This window comes from Vombatus ursinus, unplaced genomic scaffold (genome assembly GCF_900497805.2).
Source record: "Vombatus ursinus unplaced genomic scaffold, bare-nosed wombat genome assembly UNPS02014945.1, whole genome shotgun sequence".
Taxonomy (NCBI): Eukaryota; Metazoa; Chordata; class Mammalia; order Diprotodontia; family Vombatidae; genus Vombatus; species Vombatus ursinus.
Window position 1 is genome coordinate 20,431,700 of NW_020954723.1, and position 16,877 is coordinate 20,448,576.

At 38.9% G+C, this 16,877-nt stretch overlaps 3 protein-coding genes across 3 annotated transcripts in view; 2 read left to right on the forward strand and 1 right to left on the reverse strand.

Annotated features, from left to right (window-relative positions):
* SNW1 (SNW domain containing 1) overlaps nucleotides 1-9,587 on the forward strand; it is a 29,879-nt gene extending 20,292 nt beyond the window's left edge. Inside the window, exons 9-14 of the mRNA XM_027844711.1 lie at nucleotides 606-722; nucleotides 2,401-2,542; nucleotides 3,671-3,767; nucleotides 7,025-7,142; nucleotides 8,585-8,748; nucleotides 8,844-9,587. Of these exons, the coding sequence (XP_027700512.1) occupies nucleotides 606-722; nucleotides 2,401-2,542; nucleotides 3,671-3,767; nucleotides 7,025-7,142; nucleotides 8,585-8,748; nucleotides 8,844-9,042 (837 nt within the window). The 3' untranslated portion in view covers nucleotides 9,043-9,587. The remainder of the gene's footprint in view (nucleotides 1-605; nucleotides 723-2,400; nucleotides 2,543-3,670; nucleotides 3,768-7,024; nucleotides 7,143-8,584; nucleotides 8,749-8,843) is intronic.
* Nucleotides 9,583-15,395, reverse strand: SLIRP (SRA stem-loop interacting RNA binding protein). The gene is made up of 4 exons (XM_027844720.1): nucleotides 15,224-15,395; nucleotides 11,374-11,432; nucleotides 10,217-10,324; nucleotides 9,583-9,703 (listed from the first exon to the last, which is right to left on the reverse strand). Exons 1-4 carry the CDS (start codon nucleotides 15,309-15,311, stop codon nucleotides 9,671-9,673), a joined length of 288 nt encoding a protein of 95 aa, XP_027700521.1. The 5' UTR covers nucleotides 15,312-15,395; the 3' UTR covers nucleotides 9,583-9,670.
* ALKBH1 (alkB homolog 1, histone H2A dioxygenase) overlaps nucleotides 15,339-16,877 on the forward strand; it is a 37,945-nt gene continuing 36,406 nt past the window's right edge. The window contains exon 1 of the mRNA XM_027844719.1: nucleotides 15,339-15,603. Within this exon, the coding sequence (XP_027700520.1) occupies nucleotides 15,439-15,603 (165 nt within the window). The 5' untranslated portion in view covers nucleotides 15,339-15,438. The remainder of the gene's footprint in view (nucleotides 15,604-16,877) is intronic.

Here is a 16,877-nt window from a genome sequence, read left to right on the forward strand (position 1 = left end):
TGTGTGTGTGTGTGTGTGTGTGTGTGTGTGTGTGTGTGTGAGAGAGAGAGAGAGACATATGTTTCACATAAACTGTTTAGTAGAGTCTAGGATGTATTAGCATGATCTTGAAGCCCATGAGATAATATGGACACTCAATATACCAGAAGAAATATGTCACTCTGTCCTGTGTAGTACATATATACCTTTGGCCTGGTTTCCTTTCTTTTGAATAATTTGAGGCCTATGATATAGAAAAATAAAGCCAATCCATGTTATGTGAAATTTAAATTGTATTTCTTAAGTTGTTGAAATGGATATAAATTTGAAAATACCACATCTTAAACTATCTAGTTAACCTTGGCCACTTTTGATTTAATAGAACTAGTGAGATTAGGCTAAGGTACATAGTGCTTACCAAGAGTCATGCCGCATATCAGCTTAAAACAGGTGCTCTTTGGGGAAAAGAGGTATTTTTAAAATACTAAACATGAGAAACCTATGAGACATGATTATAAGAAATGCAGAAAAATGGACTGCACCCACAGACTGGTAAGAAATTTGCGTTTATTTTAAAAGAGCACAAAACTGTCTCTCACATGATAAGTGCTTGTCTTTCATACCAGGGCTATACTATTCCATTAGACAAACGTCTGGCTGCTGATGGGAGAGGACTACAGACAGTCCACATAAATGAAAACTTTGCCAAACTTGCTGAAGCTCTCTACATTGCTGACAGAAAGGTTAGTCTCTTAGCTTCATTTTTTTTCTGATGCTCTGTTATTTCTCATTTTGCAACTTCATGTTCTCCAATAGCTGAACTCACCTGTACCATTGAATACTTGGTGAGACAGCCAAGGAATCAGTGGTACCTTACGAAATATCATGTGTCCTTGTTGCCTACTTTCGTCGTGTTTCTCTTCTACTTTCCAGAGTTAGTGCTTAGTCATTCTGTCTCAGCATAGCAGAAGAAATTGAGATACCAGTTTAACACCCTACTTTGAAAAGATTGCCAACCCTTCCCTACTCTACCTTTTCACCTGTTTCACTAAACTTAAATAGCAGAAGCTCCTAAGTTTGGTGGGTTTTTTTTTTTAATTTGTTCGTTTAAAGCCATGGCTTTGTTGTGAATTCAAAATAATGTTATCTTTGATTTATTATTGTTTTTGTCTTTATCTTTGGTCTCCCATGTTTCTTGATGAAAATTTTAAGATTGCATATTTCCCTCTTCAAGTACTTTTAAGAAAGCAAGGTAACTTTCATACCACAGTGGATATTTTGATTTTTTTTACAATGTAATTGACTACTAGGGAGCTTTAGTTTCTTTGTGCCATGAAAATCAATTAAAGAAAAATCCTTATCAATCCAGATTCTGGAAGGAAAAAACTGCCATTTATTGTTCCCTATTTTACAAATGCGAAAAGAGGATCAGAGAGGTGAAGTGACTTGTCTAAGGTCATGCAGCTAGTAAATAACAAAGCTAAGTCTCAGGTCCTTCTGACTCTATCCTAAGCTCTTTCTGCTAGTTTAGCCCTTCCTGACTTTATATATCCTTACAATTCATCAAATCATGGCAGTAATACTTATATTAGGTACTAAAAAAACTAAATGAATAGAGAAATTGATTTCCATATAAAGTTAGAGTAAGTGGCATCAGCTATTAGCTTTAAGCCTTAAAGATAGTATATCACATGTACAGTATTCAGAAAAGGACTTCCCAGTAAGAATATTGAGTAAACAAGATGAGGGTTGTGCCTATATACAAATTTTCATAGCTGATGTTATATAGTTCCCAATCTCCATTACTGTGGTCACTTAACACATAAATATACCGTGTATTAGACTCATGGAATTTTGATTTTATTAGATTCTTCTTGTAAAAATGCAAGGGTAACATTGATTTGTTAAGTTGAGTAATATTCCTGACTTTTATGGTTGAGAGACTAAAATAGAGACCTAAGTTTGCTGACTCTTTTTGTGTTAGGATCTCTTCCTAAGGGTCAGTATAGTATGATGCAATTAATAGTTTGCTGAGATTGGAACCAAATGATCAAGATTTATAACATCATAGATGTAGAGCTTGAAGGAACCTTAGAGGCCATTATGTCCAACTCTCTTATTTTGGGAATGAGGAAACTGAGGCTGAGAGAAATTGAGTCACTAGCTCAAAGTCACCCAGTAAGTGTCTAAAAGCAGGATGTGAACTTGGGACTTCACAAGGCCAACTCTGTCCATTGCACCACTGAGCTGATATTGGGCAAGTCATATAATTGCTAAAGGCTTTTAGTGTCTTCATGCTTAGAATGAGGTTGGACTTTATAGAGATCTCCAAGGTGTCTTCCAGCTGTATGTGTATTATTCTCATTAACAGTAAACCATAATCATTGCACCGTTTAATATATGATTTGACTTGTGGTATAGGCTCGTGAGGCAGTGGAGATGAGGGCTCAAGTGGAGAGAAAGATGGCCCAAAAGGAAAAGGAAAAACATGAAGAGAAGCTTCGAGAAATGGCCCAGAAAGCTCGAGAGAGAAGAGCTGGAATCAAGACTCATGTAGAAAAAGGTTTGTGAGCCTCATGCGTAAGGAAGGGACGTAGGGCAGAATTAGAGTGAAGGTAAAAGTAAATAACCATTAACAAAAGGAGTCATGTTGAGCCTTGTTCTCAGAATTACTTCCTGGGCCATGCTTAACAGTGCAACAAGTAAGAATAGTTAGCAAATTCCCAAATTGTGCTTATGTTTTCACATCTGTTCCTAAAAGTCATTATTTAAGAAACTTTTTGTCTTTATTATACTTCTTCAGTATAATATGGCACTTTATTATACTTCTTCGGTATAAAATGATAAGTTCCCTGTAAGATTAGGGATGAAGCAAGGATGCCTATTATCACCACTATAATTTAATATGGTACTAGAAATGTTAGCTATAAGAGAAGAAACAGAAATTGAAGGAATTAGAATAGACAGTGAGGAAACAAGACTGTCACTTTTTTGCAGAAGATATGATATACTTAGAGAATCAACTAAACTACTTGAAATAATTAACAACTTTAGGAAAATTGCAGGATATTTTTTAAAAAAATTGTGTGGGTACCATTAGAACAGGGCTTCTTAAACTTTTTCCACTCACAACCCACAGTTTAAGAAGCGCTGCATTAGAACACTAGGGCTGTCCATTTGTTGCTCCTTTACTGTATGGTCACTCCACTTTTTATCATTTTACATTTTCTTGATGATATCCCTTATGCTACTTCTTGAGCATTGGTCATCATTTGGGAAAGTGCTGGAGCCTTCTTGTTTCCATCATTGTCCTTTGGGTCTTCATAACATTTTTATATTCCCATAGCAATATAGAGATAAACCTGTTAGCAACCATTTGCTAAAGGCAGTTATGAAGGCAAAAGGTTTTTTTTAATAGTACTATTTTTTAAACATAAAAGTATTAGTATAACCTAATTCATGAATTAATGTTTATTCTCTACCTAGACATTAGCTTGATATATCATTGTTCTTAATATTTAAAGATGTTACTGAACTAATTTAATTTTTATCTGGGTGTGCAAGTATGACTAACAGACTGATAAAGGATTAATTCAGGGGCTAATAGAATTCTTGCCTAAAATAGGTAAATTCTCCATATTTTTTAATGTTACTGGGTATAGTACAATAATGAAGTGACTTCTCTCTACAGAGGATGGGGAGGCTCGGGAACGAGATGAAATAAGACATGATAGACGTAAAGAGAGACAACATGATAGGAATCTTTCCAGAGCAGCTCCTGATAAGAGGTAAGTCTGGAAAAAAGCAAACAAACTTTAAAATTATTTTTTCATACAGTGCAGACAGCCGTTCCTTGCAACATTGATAAATTTGCTAGGACCTCAAAACCACTCTTTGATTTCATGTAATCAAGCATTTTGAAACATTTCCCATGGTGCAGTATAGAAGTTTGAACTGCATAAATAATGGCACCACATTTATATTTTAGTAGTGCTTTAGCATTTTCATATAATCCCATTTGATTTCTCTATCCACACACACACACGATAGTTCACTCCAAGTTGCTTGGGGAGAAAAGGGCATTTGGGGGATAAGAATAGGTTTCCTTGCCACAGTGAGCATTCATTTAAAATTGGTTCAAATAGTAGTGTATCCAGTCACTGCAGCAGTGTGGCTGATTCCAGCTCCATTCAGCAGCCTGTGAGTAGAAGCAGAGGAGGTATATGCCAGGAGTAATCTAAGGCTGGATTTCCAAGGGTCCCTTTATGTGGCTGAAGTGGAGTGAAGCTGCAGGTCATGGGATTTGAGATTGAAGAACTGGAAGGTTAGGGAGCTTGAGGGAAAATCAGCATGCATGTTGAATTCCCCTAGTATAAGTGTAGACAGTGATCCAGGTGCTGAATTGAGAAAGGAGAAGGAATGGGGAAAAGGGGCAAATAGTACAAATATCATGAAGCCGCAGTCAAGATAACACAGAATTTAGCAATTTCTTCATTAAAGGATTGGAGGGCTTGAAATATGCTATTCTGGAGGGCAGAGGAGCTACGATTACAACCAAGAATCACCTACCCAACAAAACAGATATAAAATATATAAAAATATATAAAATATAAAAAATCTGATTTTCAAATACAAGACTGGAGAAGCATAGGAAGGTAAACAGGCAATAGAAATCATAAGGGATTTCAAAAGGTTAAACTGTTTACATTGTTACATGGGAAGACGATACTTGTAACTCGTTAGAACTTTCTCATTATTCATGCAGTTAGGAGTATGCATGGATAGAGGACATGAGTGTGAGTTGAATATGGTGGGATGATATCTAAAAATAAAATTAAAGGATGAAGAAGAGGAATGCACAGGAGGAGAGGTGGAATGGGATAAATTATCTCCCACAAAAGAGGCGCAGAAGAGTTTTTACAATGGAGGAGAGGTGGGAGAAGTGGAAGGAGTGCTTGAATCTTACTCATTGGAGTAAGTAATCTTACTCATTGTTCCTCAAAGAGGGAACAACATACACACTCAGCTTGGTGTAGAAGTGTATATTACCCTACAGGAAAGTAGGAGGGGGAAAGGATAAGAGAAGGGGGTTCAGGGAGGGTGGATTGAAGGAAGTGGTAGTCAGAGCCAAAACACTTTTGAGGATGGACAGGGTAAAAGGACGGAGAATAGGATAAATGGGGTAAATAGGATGGAGGAAAAATACACAGTAATTATAACTGGAATAAAAACTTACAGGAAGTTTCTCTGTTAAAGGCCTCATTTCTCAGATTTATGGAGAACCAAATGAGATATATAAAAATGCATGTCATTCCCTAACTAACAAATGGTCAAAGAATATAAACAGGCAGTTTTCAGATGAAGTGATCAAAACTAACTATAGTCATAGGAAAAAAAATGCTCTAAATCACTGTTGATTGGAGAAATGCAAATTAAAACAATTCTGAGGTACTACATCACATTTCTTAGATTAATAGGATAGAAAAGGACAGATGTTAGAGGGGATGTGGGAAGATTGGGACACTAATGTACTGTTTAATGGAGCCATTGTGGATAACACTATGGAACTACATTTTGACTCAGCAATACCACTACTAGGTGCGTATCCCAGAGAGATTAAAAACGAAAAGGAAAAGGACCTAACTGTACAAATACATATATATATACACACACACACACACACACACACACACACATATACATATATACACACACATAGAGAACAGCTCTTTTTGTGGTGGCAAAGAATTGGAAATTGAGGGGGATGCCTATCAATTGGGGAATGGATGAACAAGTTGTGATATGTGATGGTGATGGAATACTATTGTGCCGTAAGAAATGATGAGCAGAAAGAATGCTCTCAAAAACCTGGAAAGACTTAAATGAACTGATGCTAAGTGAAATAAGTAGAACCAGAACATTGTACACAGTAATAGCAATATTGTTATGACGATGAACTAAATGACTTGACTTATGATGAAAAATGCCATCCACCTCCAAAAAAAGAACTGATGGAGTATGAATGCAGATCAAAGTATACTTTTTAAAACTATTTTTCTTTTTTTGGCGGGGAGGGGAGGGGAGGGTGGTGTTTGGTCTGTGTTTTCTCTTACAACATGACCAATATGGAAATGTTTTGCATGACTGCATGTGTATAAATTATATCAAATTGCTTGCCTTCTCAATGAGGGGGGAGAAGGGAGGAGAGAATTTGGAACTCAAAATATTAAAAAACGAATGTTAATTGTTTTTACAATTAAACTAAAATAAAAATAAACTAAGTAGATAAAAGAATGTTTCACATCTTAGTTAGAAGGTAATGTGACTCTTAGAACCTGAGTTTTATAAACTGTGAAAATGGCATTATGAATTGAATGTAAGCTGTAAGCATTCATAAAGTCACTGTACACTTATCTTCCAAAAATCTGTAGTTAATTCTGAAGTTGAGTGAAAATCACTGTCTACAGAAATCATTTTGAGATTTGAACTTTTAGTGAAATAGTTAAGTTACCCCAGTTTTCATTAAGCTCAAAATCCAAAACAATACTCAATAATCCAATCATTGTTTTTTTTTTTTTCTCTTCTAACATTCTGGTAAGAGCAGAATTAATAGTTTTGGCCACATTGAGGAACTAATTTGGACTTCTTTTAAGAAATTCAAGTAGTAAACCAAATTCACACTATATTGATCCTATAGCAACCTTAGCTGTCCAGTACAAGAATATAGAATGCATTCCACAGCAATTGTGTCCCAGCATGCACTGTAGGCTGATTATTTGCATTAAAGAATTACATTTCAGACTGCTAGTCTCTCGACATTCCTTTGAGTTATCAAGAAGGCCAAACTGTAAAACCTTACCTTCTTTAATGATTATATATCTGAAATGCTATAACGGCTGCCAACCTGATTATGTAATATCAGAAAATGTGTTCACAAGGTATGAATATTCATTACTAACTGGTTGTCCTTAAGTTGAAATATTGAATTTGTTGATGTAATGAATTTTATAAAATTGAGTGTATAACTGGTGATATTTTAATACAGGTCAAAACTACAGAGAAATGAGAATCGAGATATCAGTGAAGTCATTGCTCTTGGTGTGCCCAATCCTCGGACTTCCAATGAAGTTCAGTATGACCAGAGGCTATTCAACCAGACTAAGGTATTTAAGTTTGCAGGGGTAGGGGAAGGCTTAATTCCTCCAGCACAGCATCATGGGCTTCCACATATATGTAATATTTATCATGCTTACTAGATTAGCCTACAGATTCTGTTGACATCACAAACTGGATTATGGCATGCAGTGGGTGGGGGAATCATACTGGTTATTTTTCTTAAGTGATTGGGTAGGGTTCTAAGAGATTAGAACAGGAGAGCAAAAATGAAGTTCACTAGTTACTTTTGAAGACCTAGCCCCTGATTTTTTTGTTTCTAAAACGAAGACAGGCATCTATAAAGGTATATAGCTTGTTTGCACATTTTAACACGTAAGGTTAGAATTAGGACTAAGCAAGCATAGGATTGAAAGGCAGCTTTGTTCAACGGAGAGGATATGACACCTGGAATGGGGGAGAATCTATGTTCAGCTACCATCTCAAGCACTTGTGTGGCCATGAACTTGGCACAATTTCTCCAAGCCTCATTTTCTTTACTTTTTGAAATGAAGAGGTGGAACTAGGTAATCAACGATTCCTTCTACATCTGATTTACTTGGCATTGATAACTGTTCCAAGTAAGGTGATTTTCCAGATTAAAGCTTGCTTCCTAAATAAGTACAGAAAGTTAAAAGCACAGCTCTTTAGATGATAGATCTTGCTTCAAATGTATTCCATTCTTCCTTGCCTTACATCAGCCATTTGTAGGTCAGAGGAGTTAGAGCTAAAGGGACTTTAGAAATCACTTAGTATAACTGCCTCACTTTACAATTTGAAAACTAAGGCCTAGAGCAAAGTAATAGTTTAGGGCCAGACCTTCCAAATCTCTACCCCCAAATCCGGTGTTCTTTCCTTTATATCACATTATATCAATTTAATCTTTTCTTGATAATTCAAGGTTCATCATATGAACATTTATTGTACTGTGTATAACATGTTAATACTTTCAGGAACTATTGAAAAATGGTCATCTGCCTTGAGTTATGTGGTCTAGAAGTACTGTACTTCACATTAGGCTCATCCATGGTAGATCTGGAAGTAACCTCAGACATCATTTAGTCTAATCTTATTTTACAAATGAGGAACTAAGGCCTGAGGTTAAATGACTTGTACATGATAACACAGCTAGTATCAGAGGCAGGATTTGAAGCTAGGACTCCAGTCACAGCTACTTTGCTGCTTAATTCATCTCTTCCTTTTGTAGCTCTTCCCAGCAGATGTATCATACTGCTATCAAGTGGTCTGATTTTGTTGCTTTTAATTACTGTTAACTTAGAAACTTAGGGTTGTGTACAGTCTGGGTAAGGACCTGAGAGAATTCACATGGGTACCTATTTTCCTCAAAGCCTAAATTTTTACTATGTATTTGTGCAAGGAAAGCACTTAATTGAATTACTTTTCTAGATGCTATACAGATTTTTCTTTAGTCTTAGCATTTATTCTTTCACAGGGCATGGACAGTGGCTTTGCTGGTGGAGAAGATGAAATTTATAATGTTTATGATCAGCCATGGAGAAGTGGCAAAGACATGGCCCAAAATATCTACAGACCCAGTAAAAATCTGGACAAAGACATGTATGGAGATGACCTAGAGGCCCGAATAAAGACCAACAGGTAGCAAAAAGTACTTTTCAGTTCCAGCTTTTAAAATAGTTGTTTTAAGTAGTGAAAAATGGTAACAACTTATGGTCCATTTGATTTTGTTCTAGATTTGTTCCCGATAAGGAGTTCTCTGGCTCAGATCGTAGGCAGAGAGGCCGAGAAGGACCAGTTCAATTTGAGGAAGATCCCTTTGGTCTGGACAAGTTTTTGGAAGAAGCCAAACAGCACGGAGGGTCTAAAAGACCCTCAGATAGCAGCCGCCCTAAGGAACATGAACATGAAGGCAAGAAGAGGAGGAAGGAGTGAGTAGGGTAGCCTCTCAAAGAGAATGAACTATTATCCTTAACTCTGATGACAGTGGTCATTGGAGAATTCTATGTAAATGATCAGAATGAGAACCAAATCTGGGATTGTAGATCCCACTGCTTTTTATTACTGGGGCTGGGGGGACGGGAAGTATACTTTAAACTAGTCTGTTTATTTTTAAAGGGGGTGGACCATATTCTCAGTGTAAAGCTTTTGCTTCCCCCTCTCAGTCAGCTCACCTTTCCCCACCCCATTAGCATTGACAGAAGCTCCATACTCCCCAGCATACCAAATTAAGATTATCATATCTTTAGTGACATTAGTTTTGGGGGATTAATGTTTCATAGTAGAACTATCCTTGTACATAAAGTTTATCACCAACCACGCTGAGTAGATGGGGGAGGTCTCCACACAAGGGAGCTGTCCACTGCTTGTTGAATGTTTGCCCCCCATGATGTGCATGTGTGTGTGTCTAGTTTTAATTTGGAATGGGAGAGTCAGCTTCTGTGTGGTGTAACTGTTTTAAATAAAACATTTAGATAAACTTTCCATAGTATAATATTTTTATTTCACAATTCATCAATACATTTATGCTAATTCAGATCAGCTCCTTCTGTTCCTTCTTATCTCAACGTCTGTATCTTTGGCGATGAACATGGACCTGAAAAAGATGCAGATTAGCACCACTAAGGAAGTATGTCTAAGCTGAAATAACTTCTCTAGTATTCCTTAAAGTGGGTGGGGTGTTAAGGGACTGACCCCATAAATACAAAAAGCAAAATAATAATAGCATTGTATTGTTCTTGTGCTTCTCCGGAATAAAGTTCATTCGGTTAATGATTCATTCATACAGTCAACAATTATCATCTTCCTCAATGTTTCCTAACCAAAAAGTTTCTGTGGCTTTTCCACAGATGCTAGTGTGGAAACTATTTACTTTAGAGATTTTCATAAACATTTATCCTGTGTGAGCATAACATGTCCATATCAGTAGACATTGTTGAATACCCCTACCCATATCTGGTTAATCAGTGGAAAAAGCTCTGCAATACTTTACTGAAACCTGTATATATCTATTGACGCCATGTTACTACCTTTACTTTGTAGAGAAGCAAGAAATATAACTGATTCTATATTATCATTACCATTAATGACAACACAGAAGTGATCTTACTTTGACTCCATCAATGAAATGATTTTCGTGCTGTAATGCCCTTTGAAGTTCTTCTTCTGAAGAAAATCCAATCCAACAAAAACCTTTATGAAAGCCTGTTTCTTTTTCCTAAAAAGGCAAAATAAGGAAAAAAAGTTAATTTGTGAGTTTAAATTAATCTTATATAATCTGACTATACCTAAAATATGCCTACTGATCAGACCAACACCAAACCCTTTTATCTTTCCATGCTAGTAAATAAATGGGACATAGATGATGTTAGATATTGTCTAGTATACTCTATTTGATCAAGGTTTTCTTTGATTCTAGATAGCCACAACTTTCTGAAAAGTTCTAGACTCAAGCCACACTTAATAGTCAAGGTAAATCAATTACAAAGAAATTCTAGTTTCCTCTCTCCATTTTAGTAACCTTAATAATTAAGCTTTAAAATTTAAATTCCCCAGAATTTTATAGACCTGGGTTTATGTGGTTATCTATAGTACAAAAATATGAAGGTACAATCTCATTTATCTGGCCCTTATTTATTATCCACATCTGGTTTATGCTGGCCATTTTGCATTTAAGGACCTCACTACTCCCTCTACCAAGAAAGGGCCTTTCTTGACCACCTAAGTCACAATACATAAGGATCACCTTGAAATGAGGACATTGGAAGGGACATGACAGCTGTTTTCAAGCCCTGCCATACAAACTATGTTGGTATATAGGTTTTAATCCTCTGAGTACAAGTATAAAAGTAATTTAATGTCTCCTGAAAGTACAGAATGAATGTTTGAGGCTGGGAAAGGCAATATGATCAATCTAGGTAAAATTTCCTTGTGCCTTCTTTGAAGGAAAAAAAAAAGTCTCAGATGTCATGACCTAGGAGATTGCCAGGATTTGTATATATATCCTGATCTGGGGGCTCTAAAAGGGGAAAATAGAGCAGTAGGAAATCAATGTTTAGTTGATTCCAATGTACTACTTACGTCTTCAACTTTTTAAGTGGTTCACAATTTTACTAGAACAAGCACTATTACAACTACAGGCTTGTGCTCTACAGCTAAAGCACATGATCATAATGGCACATTATGGCACATTATGCCATTATAAACTAATTGTTTCTGGACAGTCAATATGTTTTGGTAAAGAATCAAGAAAATAGTTGAACTCACAAATGGCAGGAAACATCTTCGTACAGTACCAAACTGGCTAAAGTGTTCTTTGACCTCATCTGTGGAAAGAAAAAAGTAAATAGGCCAGTTATTAATTTTTAGATTTTCCATCACAAAATTTTATAATTGGAAAAAAATTTTAACCACAACCTAGCCCAGGGTTCCATTTTCTTGTGACAGCTACTTTTCATTTCCTTGAAGGCCTTGATGGCACCCTGCATGAATAACATAAAATAAAATCCAATAGGGTAGCTGAGTTCTATTCCATGGCAAATCACCTGCAGGTGTGGTTATGCATAGATGCTACCCATCTGCAGCAAAGCTATTAACTTCCCAATTATCTACAAATATCTAACCCTGACATTCAAAATCCTTGTAGGCTCTTACCACAACTGACTTTTCTAGCTTTATCTGAAATCTGTTCTCTCCTCACCCCCCTTTTTCTTTACTTCCTCTTCTTGTTCTCTCTAACTGGAATACTGACCTTAACCATTTCAGGATACATCTGGAATACTCTTTCAACACCTGCACAACTTAGCAGTTGGAAGGGGCCAAAATTAAAATAGGCTAAACTTCTTTGGGCCACAGATAGATTTTTAGCAGCTCACTTTCCAAGTATAATCAGTGATTAAACTATTTTGCAAACAAGCCATATTTTTTAAAAAGGGAAATTTCCATTAATATAAATTAATTCCACTTATTAAGATTTTTATTTATCATGAAATTGCTCCTCTTAGACTACAGACAGACTGAAGATGGTTGGTTGCCACAGTCATGTGACAAACAGAAGAGAGTATGCAATGGCAACCCACCTGCCAAGTTACATGATGGGCACAATAATGACTAGTGGAAGGCAGGTTAAGCAGGGCACAAACAAAGCACTTGTTATATCTTTACTTCCTTTTATATCCTCTACATTTTTTGCTGGCCATCTAAAATCCTTTGGTGGCCCACAGGCCTGCTCTATTTAATTGACTAGTTAGGGGCACTAATTTAAAGGATGCTGATAAACTGGAGAATGTCTAGGGGATGGCAACCAAGGCATGAAGGGTCTTGACCACCTGTCACAACACATAAGGATCACCATGGAATGGAGAGACTGCAAGAGGACATGACAGCTGTTTTAAAGCCCTACCATACAAACTATGTACATAGGCTGTATTGTACCTACTTTGTATTTGTGTTTCCCCATTAGACTGTGATTCAAGAGCAGGTACTGTTTTTTGCCTTTCTCTATATCCCCAGAGATGAGCACATAGTAGGCACTTAATAAATGTTGACTGTCATTTAGAAGAAGGATGAGACCTATTCTGCTTGGTTTCTGGGCAGAAGTAGAAGCAAAGTAAGCTGTGGAGGCAGAGGTTAAGTATTATGTAAAGGGAAACTTCCTAACATAATTGAAAGTATCCACAAGTACAGTAGGCTGTACTTTACTAATGAATGACCCTTTGTTAGAAATGACATGAGGATAGGGGAGACTCCCTATATGAATAGAGGTTGGAGTACAAAGCCTCAGTCCCTTCCAACTCAAGATTCTATGATTCCACTTGCTGAAATTTTAGGCATACTTTAAGGCCCTGTTCAATTCTACCACTTCCATAAACCCTCCCTTGACCACCCCAGCTGAAAATGATCTGCCTCCTCTGCACTTAGTTGGCATTATTTTTATAGATACAGATCATATAATTTACCTTCAACAATCTGAGATTTTGTTGAGATAGAGTCAAGAGTCAGAAGACCTATGTTTGAATTCTACAACTTAGTATTTGACCTTTGGATAAACCACAATGTCATTTTCCTCTTTTAAAATGAGCTCTGGACAAATATCTCTAAGATCCTCATTTTCTGTTCTGTGTACATGGAAAAATGCATTTTACTTGGTGTTTAAGTCCAGAATTTAAAAATAAAAAGCTCTACACCTCAGCTGTGTTCTTTTCACTATACCATGCTGGATTATAACATTTTCCTCAATAAAACCAACTCCTACTCTCCCCCAGCCAGGCCATGTCAAGATTAAATTGTGGGGCAGCATGGCAGTGGAGAGAATGCCAGGTCTGGGGTCAGGAAGACCAAGTTAAAATCTAGCCTGAGACAATCACTGGCTGTGTGACCCTGGGCAAGTCACCAAAACTGTTTGCCTCAGTTTTCTTGTCTGTAAAATGAAGACTGTTATCCCTAAGCACCTATCTGGCAGAGTTCTTTTAAGGATCAAAAGAAATATTTGTAAAGCTCTTAGCACAGTGCCTGGCACATAGTAAGCACTATATAAATGTTAGCTGCTATTACTATCATCATTATTATTCAGCCTGTTTATTTCTTGTCCTGAGAAGTGTCTTATATAAAAATCCTTGTTTATCCAGAGCGGGGATGAGTCACTAGTGATTGGTGTATGGATTTCAGCAAGTCCTTAAACTTGGACTGGGGCAAAAAAATTTTACATCTTTATTTGCATTAACCTCTAAAGGAAATTCAGCGTTTCCTTCAATTATTTAAAAAAAAAAAACAACGCAAAACATTATTCTGATAAGGTTCACCAGACTGCCAAGGAGTCCATGACACACCTAAAAGTTAAGACTCCTCTTAAGAGGCAGCACCTCATCTAGTTGTCCCAAGCCCTCATTGGCAAGATGCATCTGTTGTTGGTGCTACTCCATGGGGAGACCACCAAGCCTCATCCGGCCAGATTGAAGGGGTGAGCCCGGGCTCCATAGAGAGTGATGGCCCAGGATCCTCTTCCACCTCTCAGCCTAAACCGGTAGTGCCTCCTGGCCCATATTACATCTCCAGGCCCTTCCAGCAAGGAGCCCTTCCTTTTTCTTTGCATTTACGGTTCCTTGCTACTCCCAGATGGCTCTGGAGGAGAAAGTGAGGCTGGTGACTTTGCATTTCCCTCCCTCAAATCAAAGTCAATTGCATGGCATGTCATCATCTCCCTGATGTCATGGTCTTCTTCGAGAAGGAAGGACAAACACAACCTGTGAGTAGTCTGAGCTGCCTAAATAGGGACCCAGCTGGCCAGTTCCAGTTGTTCCCTCTCCCTCTCCTTGTCTCTGGGGTTTACGGGCTAGATTTCTTTCTCAAAGACCCAGCCTTAAATCCAATTCACTCTGGAGCTCAAAGATTGGCCAACAAAGGTCCCTGCCCAAGCACCATTTATTGGTTATTTTTTTGGGCCCTCTAGGCTCAGAGGGAATGTAAATGGTAACTTGTTTCTCTTTTGGCCAACAACCCTGAGAGTCTTCCCTTCCTAGTTTGGTTTTTTTTTTTTAATTAAAGGAGCCTAAAGAGGCCTATTCACTGAATGGGCTTTACCTCACTCAAAAGAATGAGAACCTGAAAAGACCTTAGCTTAAAAGGGCCAGGGTCTCCCACTGCATCCTGATGAGTATCTGGCCACTGGACCCAGGTGGCTCTGGAGGAGAAAGTAAGGTTGGTGACTTTGCACAGGTCTCCCTCACTCAAGTCAAAGTCAATGGCAAGTCATGTCATCATCTCCCAGATGTCACGGTCCTCTCGGAGAATGAAGGCCAAACATAAGTCGCAGGCCACTAGGTGGCGCCGGGGATATAAAATGCGGAACCGGGAGTCCTGAATTCAAATCCTCACTCAGGCACTTACTAGCAATGTGAAGCCCGGGGCAAGTCACTCCATTTGCCTCAGTTTTCCTATTTATAGAATGGGAAGATGATAGCACCTACCGCCCAAAGGGATAAAACGGGATGTCTGAACGAGGCTTGGCTAACTTCAAAGCGCCATGTAAATGCCGGTAATCATTAGAGACGAAGGCTCGTGGGGCGAGATCGAATCCCCCGCAAAGCTCCAGGGCCACCCATCCCCTCCAGCTACTCACTAGCTGCTGCCGTCCAGGGAACGCGGTTGACAAAAATCGTGGCCAAATACCGCACCGCGGGCGAACGCAAAGCCGTCTCGGTGGCCATGTGGGAAGCAAGCAAGTCGTAGATTCAAGAACCCGCGGCCACCACCTACGGCTCGCCAAGGTGAGGAAGTCAGCGTTCCGGAAGTAGAGGTGGCGGTGTCCTTCCGGGTCAAGAGCCCTTTCGAGGAATGATGGGAACGATGGGGAAGATGGCGGCGCTGGCCGCCGAGCCCGGGGAGGATGCTTTTCGGAAACTCTTCCGTTTCTACAGGCAGAGCCGCCCTGGGACCGCCGATCTGGGACAAGTGATCGACTTCTCCCAGGCTTCCTCCACGCGGGACATCGGCCACAAGGTACGGAGAGAAGGGGGACGGGGCGCGCAGCCTTTTCTCCGGCCCCGTCTTGCCGGCTTTTCCTCTCGCGTTCGCTCGGGGGCCTGCCCCGCCCCGCCCCGCTCCGGCCCCGCGAGTCCACCGCCGCCTCCCGCCCGGGTTGTGGTAAGGGACTGTGCCCAGAACGTGCTGGGGGCCGGCGCGAGCTGTCCTCCCACGGCGGGGATCTTCCGTCCTTCCGCGGGTTCCTTCTCATCCCGGGCCGGTCTTCCCTCCCAGGGCCACAAAGCGCCGGGCGCACAGTAGGCGCTTCATAGATGCTGGTTGACTTGACCCGTAGGCGCCCAGGACTTCAAAAAGTGGTTATACTAATTACCTGGTTACTTTCTGAACGTGTGAGGCCTCTGTCCACACCTGTTGGTAACGAACGACTTTGTCTAGAAGCACTCACCACCTGTCATATTTCTCATCTCAGTGGGTGGGGGAGGGGTCGAGGGAGAGAATATGGGACGGAGAACAAAATAATTAAACGAACAAATAAATAAAAAACATCACTACCACCTGTTGGCCAACTTGCTGGCTATGAGCTGCTTAGAGTTGAGCCGAGCTGTCTTAGAAGTCATATATTTAGAGCTGGAAGGGCCCTCAATAGGTCATGTACTGCAGCACAACCCTCTCATTTGACAACTGAGGTCCAGAGAGTTGAAATCACTTGCCCAATCTTGCATAGGTAAAGCATGGAAGAACTGTGATTTAAACCCACATTTTCTGACTAAATCCAGTTCTCTTCTTGCTGTGGGGATTTGTTTGTTTATTTTAAAGCTAGATCTCCTTGGGCTACTCTGATCATTAGGCTGAATCTTTTCTAATTGAAGCTAATCCAATCGAGTGCTTAGCAAAGTACCTGGCATATCTTAGGCACTTAATAAATGTTTATTGAACTAAATTGAATTGATCAGCACAGGAGTTTTAACCTGTTCTGTTTTCAGACCTGGGTGGGTTAACCGAGAAATATTCAAATTACTGAACAATTGCACTCATTTCACACACCATCAAGGTTATGCTTAAGATTCTGCATACTAGACTTCAGCAATATGTGAACTAAGAATATAATAATAATTATAATATGTTAATGTTATATATTAATATAGCATATATCAAGTAATATATTAATGTAGAATGTATTAGCAATAATAATAATAATAAGAGCAGGCTGGTTTTCAAAGAGACAGGGGAACTAAAGACCAAATTGCCAACATTTGCTGGATTATGGAGAAAGCAAGGGAGTTAAAAAA

Coding starts and splice junctions, on each gene's coding strand:
- SLIRP (XM_027844720.1), bottom strand. CDS start 15,311: ATGGCCACCGAGACGGCTTTGCGTTCGCCCGCGGTGCGGTATTTGGCC. Junction 11,433..15,223: donor TCCCTGGACGGCAGCAGCTA/GTGAGTAGCTGG, acceptor TTCTTTCCACAG/ATGAGGTCAAAGAACACTTT. Junction 10,325..11,373: donor GAAGATGTTTCCTGCCATTT/GTGAGTTCAACT, acceptor TTGCCTTTTTAG/GAAAAAGAAACAGGCTTTCA.